General features: G+C 43.0%; 1 protein-coding gene and 1 long non-coding RNA gene across 5 annotated transcripts in view; one reads left to right on the top strand and one right to left on the bottom strand.

Annotated features, from left to right (window-relative positions):
* Positions 1-2,217: 2,217 nt before the first annotated feature.
* LOC134761054 (uncharacterized) lies at positions 2,218-12,791 on the bottom strand. Its single transcript, XR_010139301.1, has 3 exons — positions 12,608-12,791; positions 3,755-3,926; positions 2,218-3,295 (listed from the first exon to the last, which is right to left on the bottom strand). It is a non-coding gene; the product is annotated as an uncharacterized LOC134761054 (long non-coding RNA).
* TNIK (TRAF2 and NCK interacting kinase) overlaps positions 11,510-13,467 on the top strand; it is a 400,486-nt gene continuing 398,528 nt past the window's right edge. For 2 of the 4 annotated variants that reach the window (XM_054552987.2, XM_024244766.3), the window contains exon 1: positions 11,511-11,998. In XM_054552987.2, the coding sequence (XP_054408962.2) occupies positions 11,942-11,998 (57 nt within the window). In that variant the 5' untranslated portion in view covers positions 11,511-11,941. Of the gene's footprint in view, positions 11,999-13,467 lie in introns of all 4 variants that reach the window. The other 2 variants (XM_054552986.2, XM_024244768.3) reach the window with 2 other exon arrangements.

Here is a 13,467-nt window from a genome sequence, read left to right as displayed (position 1 = left end):
AGAGTGGAAGACAAACTACACTTAGCAACTTTTCAGGGTCTTTCTTACTCACTAACTTACTCATAACATCTACAAGTCACTAGCTCACTAACAACATCACTTAATCACTAACTCGCTAACATCTACAAAGGTCTAGAACCTCTGCCCAACCAGCTTTAGGATCCTCTTTTTCTTTCTCCATGTCCTCAACTCTGTCTCTGAATCCTTTCCACCCCTCTCAGCTCTTACATTCTCTGTACATTTTACCTAAGTTTCATTATGTTTATTCCTGAGCCCTGGCCCCCCACACTCTGGGAATCTACATGTTAATCAAGCCCTGCTCCCCTCTTTGATGTCAGTGCACCAGAGATCATACTTTCAGAAACACTGCCTAAATTATAAAGGGCAGAGACCATCTTGATGATCTCTGTATTCAATCCATGTTTTTGATGAATGAATATATGAATGAGTGAATGAATTTACACTGTGAGTAGATGAGAAAGATGGATCTATAATTAATTTTTATTACCAGCTTTGGATAGAGTATCAGCAATGGGATTCTTGGTTTATTCTCAGAATCAACTAGCCACGTGAAATTGTAACAAACATAAAATGTTGACACTTAGGGGACTTAAAAGATTTGTCCAGAATTTCCTGGCTTCAAAGTGGCTCATTTCATCTACCTTTACCAACTTCACTACACTGATTTATTGATTGATTTTTTAAATACACACCACTTTATTGTGGCATTATGCTAAGCACTAGAGAAAAAGAGATGAACAAGAAAGGATCCTTGCAATCAACAGCTCCATGGTAGAAAAGAAAGACAACAACTACAATACAGTGCCATAAGTACTAAACAAAAGAGAATGCATTTTCCAGCATCCACCTTAAAAATCATCCATGTAATTGCATGATGAGAGTGTGTTAAATTTGGCCTCTATTTTCTTTGGCTAATGAATCCAAACAACTCCCCATTCCTTACTTTGTTCCCTGAGTCCTCTGGCTTTAAGAACCCACTCAGCCAAGCCTCTCCACTCCATTTTTGGCACTTTCTCCCACACAAGAGCCAGTACCAGGCATGGCAAACCAACTCATTTAGCTTGGAGCTCTCAGGCAGCCCACACGTTAAGGGAAATATGACAAGTTCTGTACTTGTATGGTTTCCTTAAGATAAAAAGCACAACACAAGTGGAAAGAACTTTAAATGTCTGGGACACAATATGGTATAGTAGAAGAAACAGTATATGGGGAATCTGGTGGGAGACAATACTGATAAATAAGGCCTTGTTTTTTTTTTTTTCTTTTTTTAGCACAAAGTCTTCAGTCCCCAAAGCCCTTTCCTGTGCTAAGTCTGTGACACTGAGCAAGTCACATAGTGTTTCTGGACCTTGGTTTCCTTATCTGTAAAATGAAGGGGTTGGAGTTGCTTATCTGTAAGATCCCTTCCAGCTTGAAAAGTCTGATAAACACTTTTATCTACCCTATGATTTCATGTAAAGGTCCAGTTAGGCTACCCATTCCCTCCCCTAGCTCTAGCTAACCTGGGGTTATGCCATTCAAATATAGGAACATGAAATAAAAAAACTGAAAATTATTTTGCGTATATGGCGGGGTATGGGACATTTTAATCCTAAAATTAAACAGGACACAGTTCTGTAAAAAAGTTATATGGGAAAAGTGGAAGCACATTGAGATAGCCAGCAGGGAGCAAAGCACCCCAGACTTAGGACATAGTCTGGACAGGCCTTGGTAATCAGAATAAATGTCCTTTCATCATTTCAGTTACAGTATGTTTGGTCAATGACTAGGCATGTATGTACTGTTGCAGGATACTAGGTTAGATCCTAAAAATACTGAGGGGAAAGCAAGCTGAAAACTCAATTACTTGGCCAGAATACAATTACATTTAAAACCACTTTAGGATTTAAGAAGATTAAGCAACTTCCCAAAAAAAAAGGATAAACAATTAAACTTTTACAATAAATGTTGAAGGATTAAAGCTGTATATTAAAATTTCTATGCATACTTGTTAGGAAATTCTCAAGGAATGAAAACAGAAAATGCTGTTTTGAAAGTGCTTGCCAAATTTTTAGTAAAAATAGTTTTCTGCATTTAGGGAAAGTGTAATACTGGTATTTTAGATAAAGTGTTGTGTTTGCCTTTGAGTTTAAATAGTACCGGATAATTAAGAAAATTGCTCCAAACCTATTTAATACAAAAGAGATGTAACCACTTGCCATTATTATCTCAAAAGCACTAGGCTTTTAAAGAAAACTCTCTGTCTACCTATCAATGAGAAACAAGAAATAAAAACAATAAAACCACTGTTTTATTTTTATTTTTCTATTTTGGGATTTGACTTCAGGCAGGTCAACTCCAGGGACCATGCTCTTCACCTCAGATCACATTATATGGAAGACAGTACATGGAAGTTCAGGCTCCTTCAGGCACTCTGAGGTCCAGCACAAAATTGGAAAGAAGAAGGGTAAGAGGTAAGACCAATTGGAAAATAATAAAGAATGCTACCAATGGACAGAAATAGAGTCTTTGTAAGGCAGCGATAATGTCAGTGAAAAACAGCAGTAATGTCAGTGAAGGCTGCCGGGGAGCTGGAAGGGTAGACTAATTGGACAAAGGAAAATTGGAGCTTTATTTTCTAAAGAAGAGCTGTTCAAGATGATGATAAATTCTCAGGTGGGCCTCTGGGAGTAACTTTAAGTATAATGAGAAACTAAAGTCATTCTAGTGAAAAAGTTTCAATAATTGAGAATTACAGATTTAGATGGATCTGTTACATGAATGCTGAAATCTACTAATAATATGGTGTGTATGATTGTTGCTTTTGGGAAATTATAAAAAGCGTACTTTTTGGCCTGGTCCAATGTTGTTAATTTTCTGTGGGAGATTTGAAAAGCATCCACATTCTTAATTTATTGAGGTTGTTTTGCTTTGTTTCTACAAATTCTGAGAGCTTCTGTCTTTTAATAAGGAAATTTAAATATTTATACTTATTCTGATATGTTTGTGGTTATGCCAGCTACATTATTCTTTGGTTATAAGCAAAAGCAGAAACCAACTCTGGCTAACGTGAGCAAAGGGGAGAATGCTGAGGACAGAGAATTGATAGTAAGGCTTGAAGAATGTGGTAGGCTTTAGTTTCCAAAAATACTGCAATAGTATCTTCCATCCCACATGCTCTTCTTCAATGCAACTTAGATAATCCTCTTATTGAAAGGTGGCATCTCTGCATCCTCCTCTTGAGTCCGGGTAGATTCATGACAGTGGTGGAAATGAAGTCGCATGACTTCTGAGGCTAGGTCAGAAAAGGAAATACAGCTTCTACCTGGTTCTCATGGGATGCTTGTTCTTGCAACTCAGACACTATGCCACGAAGAAGCTCCAACAGACTGTGGAGAGACCCACCCGGAGAGGAAGAGAAGCTACCAGCCATCAGCCCTGGCTGAGCACTCCTGATAGCCTAACACCACACTTGCTAGGCATGTGAGCAAGCCATTTTGGAAGTGGGTCCTCCAGCCCTGCCTCATGCTCTGTGGAGCAAATGAGCCTTCCCCACGAAATCCTGCCCAAATTACACATTTTCGAGCTACAGAAATGACTGTTACTGTTTTAAGTCATTGAGTTTAGAGGTGGTTTGTTTGTTATAAAGCAATAAATAACTAGCACAGAGAACCAAATTTGGAAACGAACAAGATACAAGGAAACAAGGCTTCTATTCCTCGGACTAGGAAAGAGGAGTGGTCTCTAGTCATACCTTACAGGTAGGGTACCACAACTGCAATGAATTAACACTAATCATTTTCAGCCTTGCCATTCTTCTGACTTTCCAGGTTTTGGTGAAGGGTCCTTCCACTGTTCTAATTTCAGTCACCTCCTCACCCTTTGTCTACCAATGAGCAGAAAACCTGAGTGACAGCCACAATAATCTTTAACCAAGGGAAAAGAGACAATGATTTAAAAATAAAAATGGATAAGAGAAGTTTGTATTCATTTTTTTAAATCACTGCTGTGACAAATCACCTCAAAATTAATGGCTTTACTTATATAATACAAATCTATTACCCTATAGTCAGATGTCCAAAATGGGTCTTTCTAGGCTAAAATCAAGATGTTAGTAGGGGCCAGGCATGGTGGCTCATCCCTGTAATCTTAACACTTTGGGAGGCTGAGGCGGGAGGATCCCTTGAGCTCAGGAGTTTGACATCTGCCTGGGCAACATAGTGAGATTTCATCTCTACAAAAAAAATTTAAAATTAGCCAAGTGTGGTGGCATGCGCCTGTAGTCCCAGTTACTTCAGTGGCTAAGGTGGGAGGATCCCTTAAGTGCAAGAGATCAAGGCTACAGTGAGCCGTGATCTCACCAGTGCACTCCAGCCTAGGAGACAGAGCAAGACCCTGTCTCAAAAAATAAAATAAAATAAATGAAAAGAGCCTGCTGCAGTGGCTCATGCCTGTAATCCCAGCACTTTCAGAGGCCAAGGTGGGAGGATCATCTGAGGTCAGGAGTTCAAAACCAGCCTGGCCAACATGGTGAAACTCTATCTCTACAAAAAATACAAAAATTAGCCAGGCATGGTGGCACACATGCCATAATCCCAGCTACTCAGGAGGAGAATCACTTGAACCTGGGAGGCGGAGGTTGCAGTGAGCTCCACTGCACTGTAACCTTGGCGACAGAGCAAGACTCCATAAAAAAAAAAAAAAAAGAAAGAAAGAAAGAAAAAATGTTATCAGGGCTGCATTCCTTTCTGGAGGCTCCAGGGGACAATGTGCTTCCTTGCCTGGTTCAGCTTCTAGTGGCTGCCCATATTCCTTGGTGTATGTGTGCCCCTTCCTTCATTTTCAAAGCCAGCAATGTTATATTTCTCAGTGCCTTTTCCATATTACATCTTCCTCTAACTCTGAGTCCTTTTCTGACTCCCTCTTTTACTTTTAAGGAACTTTGTGATTACTTTGGGTTTACCCTGATAATCCAGGAAAATCTCCTCATCTCAAATGCCTTAACTGAATCACATCTGCACAGTCCTTCTTGCCTTGTAAGGTAACGTAATTACAGGTTTCAGAGATTGGAACGTGGACATCGTTGAGGGGCTATTATTCTGCCTACCACAGTATACCAAAGCAGAATGGATACTGGGTGGGCCCTACCACTCTAAAAACTTGTTCTTCACACTACTCATTCTGGTTGATATTTTTTCTTTTCTTTATTTTATTGAATTCATAGTTACTTTTGTTTCATTTTTTTCCATTCAAGTAGTTTGTACTTTAAACATCCAATTTGTATCCATCTATGTGGTGATCTTATGTTTATTATGCATAATTGATATACTTTTCTGTGTTTAGAGATAGTATCTATACACATCTCCAAATAAGACAAAAAAATCTTAGCATGCTTTTCCTCCTCTCCTTGTCTTTTATCCTTGTGATAACATCATTTAGTTATAGACTATCATTATTTATTTTTATTAACTAGCAATGACGAAAACAATTAAAAATTTAAAATTTTCTATAACAGAAAGTGGTTGGGTGCAAAAAACAGAATACTCAACTAAAGGTGACCTAAACCATGAGGAAAACTTATGTCACATAAAAAAAAATTCAAAGACAGTTTGTTCCTGGGTTAGTTAATGTAGTGGTTCAATGATGTCATGCAGGATGCAGGTTCTTTTCATCTTTTCAATTTTTCTGAAGCTCCTCCCACCCTGGTAGGAAGATTACTTCTATAGTTCCAGCTATTATATCCTCACACAACCCTGTCTGAAAATAATGTATTAGTTATCCCTTCCTGCATAACAAATCAAGCAACTTAAAACAACAATAAAGTTTATTATTTTAATAATATGATTTCTGTGGGTCAGGGATTCGGGAGCAGATTGGTTGGGTGGTTCTAGCTTAGGATCTCTCATGAGGTTTCAGTCAGAATCAGCTGAGACTGCAGTCATCTGAAGGCTTGACTGGGGCTGGAGATCCTCTTCAAAGTGACTCATCAACATGGCAGGCAGGTTGCATGAATATCTGTGGGACAAGATGGCTGGCTTCCCATAGAGCTCTGGTTCTTATTGTGGGTGATTTTTCTCACCAGGGGGCATTTAGCAATATCTGGAGACATGTTTGGTTGTCATAACTGGAAAGTTGCTATTGATATCTAGTGGGTTGGAACTAGAGTTACTGCTAAACATCCTATACGGCACAGGACAGCCTTTCACAACATGAATTATCAGGCCCAAAATGCCAATAGTGCTAATGTTAAGAAATCCTGCCTTAGAGCAAGTGAGCCAAGAGAGCAAGGTAAAAGCTGAAATGCCTTGTATTACCCAGCTTTGGAAGTCCTCTGTATTCCATGTTGGAGGGATCCACACAAGGGTGTGAATACCAGAAAGTGAGGCTCATTGAAAATCATCTTGGGCACAGCTACCATGGGAAGGAAGCTTTTCCTGGCCATTTCTCTTGTTTTGTCTTCTCTTCCTTCCTTCTTCCTTCATTTCCTCCAATCTTCCTTCCCTATTCCTTGTTTCCTTTTCTTTTTTCAAATTTCAAAGAGGAAAACCATTTCTTTTCCTTTCTTTTTTTTTTTTTTTTTTTTTGAGACGGAGTTTCACTCTCGTTGCCTAGGCTGGAGTGCAATGGTGTGATCTGGGGTCACTGCAACCTCTGCGTCCCGGGTTCAAGCAATTCTCCTGCCTCAGCCTCCCGAGTAGTTGGGACTACCGACGCCCGCCACCACGCCTGGCTAATTTTGTATTTTTAGTAGAGACAGGGTTTCTCCATGTTGGTCAGGCCGGTCTCAACCTCCCAACCTCAGGTGATCTGCCCGCCTCGGCCTCCCAAAGTGCTGGGATTACAGGCGTAAGCCACGGTGCCCAGTGGAGGAAAACCATATCTATAAGCCCTACCAGGCTTCTCTGCACTTCTCATTAGTCAGTGTTGAATGATATACCTATGTCTAAACCAATCATTAGGAGAGAGAATAGAATGGGGCTGGGGAGAAGCTATATGTTTTACACACACGGGTAAATTATCAAAATCGGTGTTTTACTAGTGAGAAAGAAAGAGAATGGCTTTGAGCAGGTGAACAGAGTTTGCTACCTTTGTTTATCATTGTCTTTTGTAACACACACTTTGTTTTTGGATTCAGTTTACTCTTTGGTGGAAGACATTCTCTAAAAGTAATTTCAAGGATGGGCAGCAATCTCAACTCTTACATATCTGAAAATATGTGTCATTATTTTGTACTCTCTCTTAAGTGCTAATTTAGTTTGGTAGTCTAGGTTAAAAACAATTCCCTTAGAGGCTGGGCGTGGTGGCTTGCACCTGTAATTCCAACATTTTGGGAAGCCAAGGTGGAATTCCAGGAGTTTGAGACCAGCCAAGGAAACTTACTGAGACTCCACCTCTAAAAAAAAAAAAAAAAAAAAAAAAATTAGCCAGGCATGGCAGCACGCACTTGTAGTCCCAGCTCAGTTACTGGGTGGTGATGGGGTTAAGGTAGTTAAGGTGGGAGGATCGCTCGAACTCACTGAGGTCCTGCAATGAGCCAGCCACACACTCCAGTCTAGGTGACAGAGAGAGACTGTGTCTCAAAAACAAAACAAAACAAGACAAAACACCATTACAATGATTTCCTTAGAATACTGTTCCATTGTCTATTAGCATCCATTGTTGCTGATGAGAAAGTAATCCAGTTAAGGTTTACTTTTTATCCTTCATGCTCTGAAATCTCACTATGAGGTGCTTAAGTGTGTTATTTTTTATCTATGCATTTGGCTCATAGCTAAATGAGAGCTTTTTACTTAAAGATACTGGAATATTTTCTTTTCTTTTTTTTTTTTTTTGGAGACCGAGTTTCACTCTTGTTGCCCAGGCTGGAGTGCAATGGCACGATCTTGGCTCACTACAACCTCCATCTCCGGGGTTCAAGTGATTCTCCTGCCTCGGCCTCCCTAGTAGCTGGGATAACAGGCATGTGCCGCCATGCCTGGCAAATTTTGTATTTTTAGTAGAGACGGGGTTTCTCCATGTTGGTCAGGCTGGTTTTGAACTCCCTACCTCAGGTGATCCACCTGCCTCGGCCTCCCAAAGTGCTGGGATTACAGGTGTGAGCCACCGTGCCTGGTCAAGATACTGGAATATTTTCAATCATTTTTTGAGTATTTCCTTCCATCCATTCTCTAGATCCCCTATCAGATGAATATTGGACCTTCTGGATTTATTCTCCATGTTACTTAAATTACTTAAATACCTTAGACTAGGTAATTTATAAACAACAGAAACAGAATTGCTCACAGTTCTGAGGCCGGAAAGTCCAAGATCAAGATATCAGCGGATTTGAAGTCTGCTGAGGGCTCCTTTCTCATAGATGGCCCCTTCTATGCATCTTCATGTGGTGGAAGGGCGAACAGGCTCCCTCAAGCTTCTTTTCTCAGGGCACTAATCCAATTCATGAAGGATCTGCCCTCATGATCTAATCACCTCTTAAAGGCTCCACCTCTTCATACTATCATTATGGGGGTTAGGTTTCAACATATACATTTTGGGAGACACAAACATTCAGATAGAACAAATGCTTAGAAGAATATCTGCAGCATAGTATTACTTATTATTCAAATTTTCTATTCATTTTTTTTTAAAGACAGGGTCTCCCTCTGTCACCCAGGCTGGAGCGCAATGGCTTATCTTGGCTTGCTGCAGCCTCAACCTCCCGGACTCAAGCAATTCTTCCACCTCAGCCACCCTAGTAGCTGGGATTGCAGGCGTGTACCACTATGCCCACCTAATTTTTGTATTTTTTGTAGAGATGGGGTTCTACCAAGTTGCCCAGGCAGGTCTCGAACTCCTGGACTCAAATCATCCTCCCAACCTGTCCTCCCAAAGTGTTGGCATCACAGGTATAAGCCACCACCATGCCTGGCAGAAATCTTTAGCAAAAAAATTAGGTATCATTGTTGGAGTCTCCTTTTCCTCTTCCTCTTTTCTCATTATCCTGAAGTTAACCTGTATCCTTACTGCCTGTATCCATGCTTTATATAGTTTACTACATATTTATACATACATAAACAGCATATTGTATTATTCGGCAGGTTTTCAAACTGCACATAAATGGTGTTAGTTCTCTTAATCCTTCAGATTCCGCCAGGAAAAAAATCTCAAGTCTTGAATGTTTTTCCTGGTATTTGCTATTCTCTCTTTTAACAAACTAAGAGTAGGCCTTAGGCTAGAAGCCCAGAGCAGGAATTGATGGCTAGCTAGAATTTGATAATACTTCTTTATTTTCCATTATATTTATTTTAATGGTTTCCTCCCCCCTTTTTTTTCAAAGCAAGTGTTGTTGGCTTTCCATTTAGAGTAGTGATTTATGTTTTCTTCTATATTAAGTGTAAGAAAAAAGTGTTGATTTAAAGAAAAATGTTAAGTAAGTGGTAATAGTACAGGCAATACAGAGACATAGGAAAAAATTAGGAAATTTATACTGGAATAGTTGAAATTTGATACACACTTGACTGAAAGGAAAAAGTTCAAGTTCCTCCTTCTCACCTTCCTTTACCAGTTGGAGGTCCCGTTGATACTGCAATCTCTCCTTTTATGGTATTTCCTGCAGCCGGCACCCCTGCCTTCCCCTGGCTGCCTCATCAACTTCTCAGGCTCTTACGAAGCCCTCCTCCATTTAGCACCTGGCATCATACTGCATATATAACTTTCTCATCTAAAACTAAAGTAAATCTTAATGCCAACATGGCACCCTCATGGCCCAAACAGCTCACTAATGTCAGAAAAGTTGATCTGTTTGTGATGTTTGAAATATAATCATGAGTATAAAATGAAGGCTTTCCACGGAAAAAATATTTAACTCATATTTCCTTATGTTTGCAGTTTAAAAAAAAAGTTGTTTATAGATCTTAATACTTGATCTTAAATTATCTTCTTTCAACCCTGAGGCAATACATTAACCTGTTGTCTAGATGAACGGTAAAAAAACAGGAACACAGAAGAGAAAAACAAAGACAATGATGGGAAATAATCTATTTTCTTTCTCTTCATTTCGACGTGGTGGCTTACTGCACGTTACTTACTCTGTCGAACCAGATGATTTTACTAAAAAATGAGTTTAGTAATTTAGTATAACACATTCAAATGTTTAACATACAACGTTTAAAGGCAAAAGCTACCAAACTGTTGTGGCCATTGAGATGTTGGAACAATTTTCAAGTTTCATGGTACATGATCCACAATGCATATGAATACATACAATATCAGTAACAAAAACAGTACAATGTACACCAGAGGCTGTTTCGAAGTCCTCTAATGTCTGCAGTCATGATGAACTAACTGCACTAGCTTTCATTCATTCATTCATAAGACTTATTTTGAAGCTGATCTTCACACTGCATGATTAAGAAACCATCATCTGCTGTTAACAGAGGAGCAAAGAATGCTTTCAAAGCTACTGCTGTATTTGGGAAAAAGTTCAGTTTTAGTGTTTTCTTTCTAGGTATTTTGCGTGGCTAAGGCGGGAGAAGAAGGGCTGCGCGGGGATTGGGGGAAGCGACTTCTCACTCTTGATTACAGAAGGAGGATCATGTATACCACTGTAAAACATACAACCTTTAAATGAGAAAGTGAGTGAAGTGAAATCGCTCTCACGTACACATCTTCCGCGTTACTTCTTATCCGCCAGCCAAACTTTCTCCATCAATCTGGGTAGGTCTGCCACGAAAACGCAGCCTGAAAGAAATGCTGAGTCCTGAGGCGGCGTGTGTTGCCTCACCCAGTGTTGGCTTTGGAGTTACCTGAAGCCTTCTAGCTACTGCACCCAGAGAGCAAGCTTCTCGTTTCAATTCGGTTGTTTCCGTGGGGAATTGCGGCACGAGCAGGTCCTGGGTGTGGCGATGCCAAGAGAGCGCTCAGATCTCCCATCTTTCCCGCTTCTGGTAAACCTTCCCAGCCCTGAATCGGCGAGTGACCAGCACCCGGGATCAGCCGTCCGGCATTCCGGGGACCGCGGGTGGACCCGACCCCGCCGCAGCTGCAAACTGCCGAAGCGCCCAGCTGGGTGCACTGTGCGTGTGCGCTTCTCCCCCACTCTTTCCGCGCCTGGAGGCGGATCCCCTTCCTTGCACACAAGTCCTTATATGCACCGGTTGCACCAGCCCGCGTTACTCCGGCCCCACAAATAATTAATGGGAGAGGGAGGGTGTCGCTTTTTTTTTCCTCCGGCTTTTTCTCAGCGCGAGAGCATTTGAACCGAGGAGAAACCCCAAGATGCGACTGAAGGGCCATTTTGCTGCAGTGCACGAATTGGCCACGCAAAAATAGAGCTTGGGTCCCTATGATAAGCAAGTCAAGGTTCAGGAACAGCCCTTCGGGTTCGGCCCGAGGAGCCCGCAAAAGCCTGGGCGGAAAGGGTGCGCGCCCCTCCCCCCTCCACGCTGGTGCAGAGGGACCGGGTCAGGAAGCGCGGCCTCTCCCCAGTCCAAGACCACGCCTCCTCCGCCTCCCCCCTCCCCCTTCACTCCTCCCAGGAAGCGGTGATAGACAGTTCTGCGTGGTTCTCCACCCCCACCCTCCCCCTGCTGAGTGGAGGAGTTGATGTGTCTCATTATAACAGCCAATGCAGCCGCCATCCACGCACAAGCAAAGAAGCATGTCCCATTTAAATACACCCACGCAGCCCCAGCGCCCTTAGCCGATCGGGGCGCTCAGCCCACACGCACCGCTGCTCGGGGCTTGGAGATCCGCGCAGGTTGGGCTCCCGGACGGACCCGGCGGACAGACGCGCGGAGGATCGGGATCCGGCGCTGTGGGGCTGGGGTGGGCGGGGGAGGCTGGGCCCGGGGCCTCTGGCGCGACACCCGCATGAGGACGCGAGTGAAATAGACCAAGGTGGAATTTCCAAGGGAAAAGCTTCGGGGTGGTTTTGGTCCATTGCTCCAGCGAAGAAGTAGACATGGCGAGCGACTCCCCGGCTCGAAGCCTGGATGAAATAGATCTCTCGGCTCTGAGGGTGAGCAGGACATGTTTTCTGGTTTCTTTCCAGTGGTTTGGGTTAGGGTGAATGGGCTCGGTGCGTGGACTGGGGGCTGGGGCTGGGGCAGGGGGACAGCAGCGGGAGAATGCGTCGGGGAGGGAACCTGGATTCCCGTTTTGATTCGGGGTTGCTGAGGTGCTCCTGGCTGAGCCCCTACGGCAGGGGCTGTGCGGTACGTGTCTTCCTTTGGCCGTGACCGAGGCTCTCCCGAGGGCTAGTGGAGCTTATGCCAGTTTCATCTTATACCGGTGTAAGAGCATTAAAATGAAAGGCGTGTGTGCGTGTGTGTGTGTGTGTGTGTACACGCCCCGGGCAGTTGTCTGGTGCCAAGGCGCGAGACCCGACTGTCCCTTCTGCAAAAAGAATGCCAGCGTGAATAAAGGCACTGGACCCTCACGTTTTCCAGCTACCTGCAAGATGACATTGTGAGGCTGGCTGTCCCCGCGAAGCCGAACCTGCCGCTCCAAGGGGGCAGTTATTGCTATGCTGGTCTTGTAGATGGCAACTGCCTCCCCCTCCCCCTTTTCTACCTCCCGCGCCCGGGCGCCCTCTCAGCGCTCCCTTAAATGCCAGTCTGCCACTCACCTTTATTTATGACTTTAACTCAGCCCTGCCTGTGCTTTCTGACTTTGTGGCTGTAACGTTTCAGTTTTATGGCTGAACTTAAGCAGGTGAAAGGGATGTGTTTTGTGCTTTTCCTCAATCAGACCGGAACTCCCTGGAGTGTGTGCGAGAGTGTGTGAGTGTGTGTGTGTGTGTTTTCCCCGTGTCTGTGGCCAGTCCTTTGTAGAGCACCACCCTCCCCGCAGCCCCACTGGTTTGCGTTTACCTTCACGTGAATTACCTCAGACGCCGTTTCATTGTATTGACTAAGACATCACTGATATAGAATCCATTTTGCTGTTGTTTTGAGATCAGAATACCAGGAATCCAAATGCTGCTTCGACGCTTCCCCACCCCCAACTCCCGATCCCAACACACTCCTTCGGGGAAGGGGGCAGAGCTTTCTTGCCATTTTAATTAGATGCTGCCTGCCTGGAAGGGGGTGAGGGGTGGGGATGGTGGCAGCAGCGGGTATCTGAGAAGGATTGGACACCAATTTAAGGACTGCTTCTTCCTCTCCCGAACCAAAAATAAAATTAAAAAGAAAGCGAGTGCATATACTTGATGTATGGAGGGTGGATGAGAAGGAATTGATGGTGGCTCTCTACAGGGAGACACCAGGATGGATGAAGCATGGAAGTTCACACGCCCTCCTGAGGAATACATTGTTAGATTGATGCTGAATCTTGGGGCCATTTACCTGGATTCCTAGTACTTCTGACATTGCCTCTATCTGCACTGATATATTAAAGTGCTACCTTTGTGATCAAAGTGGTACTTTCTCTTTGGTCTCCTTAATTAAACCTTTTCCTCCACATCTCTTTTAATAAGTCTTTCTCTTT

The sequence above is a fragment of the Pongo abelii genome, chromosome 2 (assembly GCF_028885655.2).
Source record: "Pongo abelii isolate AG06213 chromosome 2, NHGRI_mPonAbe1-v2.0_pri, whole genome shotgun sequence".
Lineage (NCBI taxonomy): Eukaryota > Metazoa > Chordata > Mammalia > Primates > Hominidae > Pongo > Pongo abelii.
The sequence above is the reverse complement of the archived record's forward strand: the minus strand, read 5'-3'. Positions and strand labels throughout refer to the sequence as shown.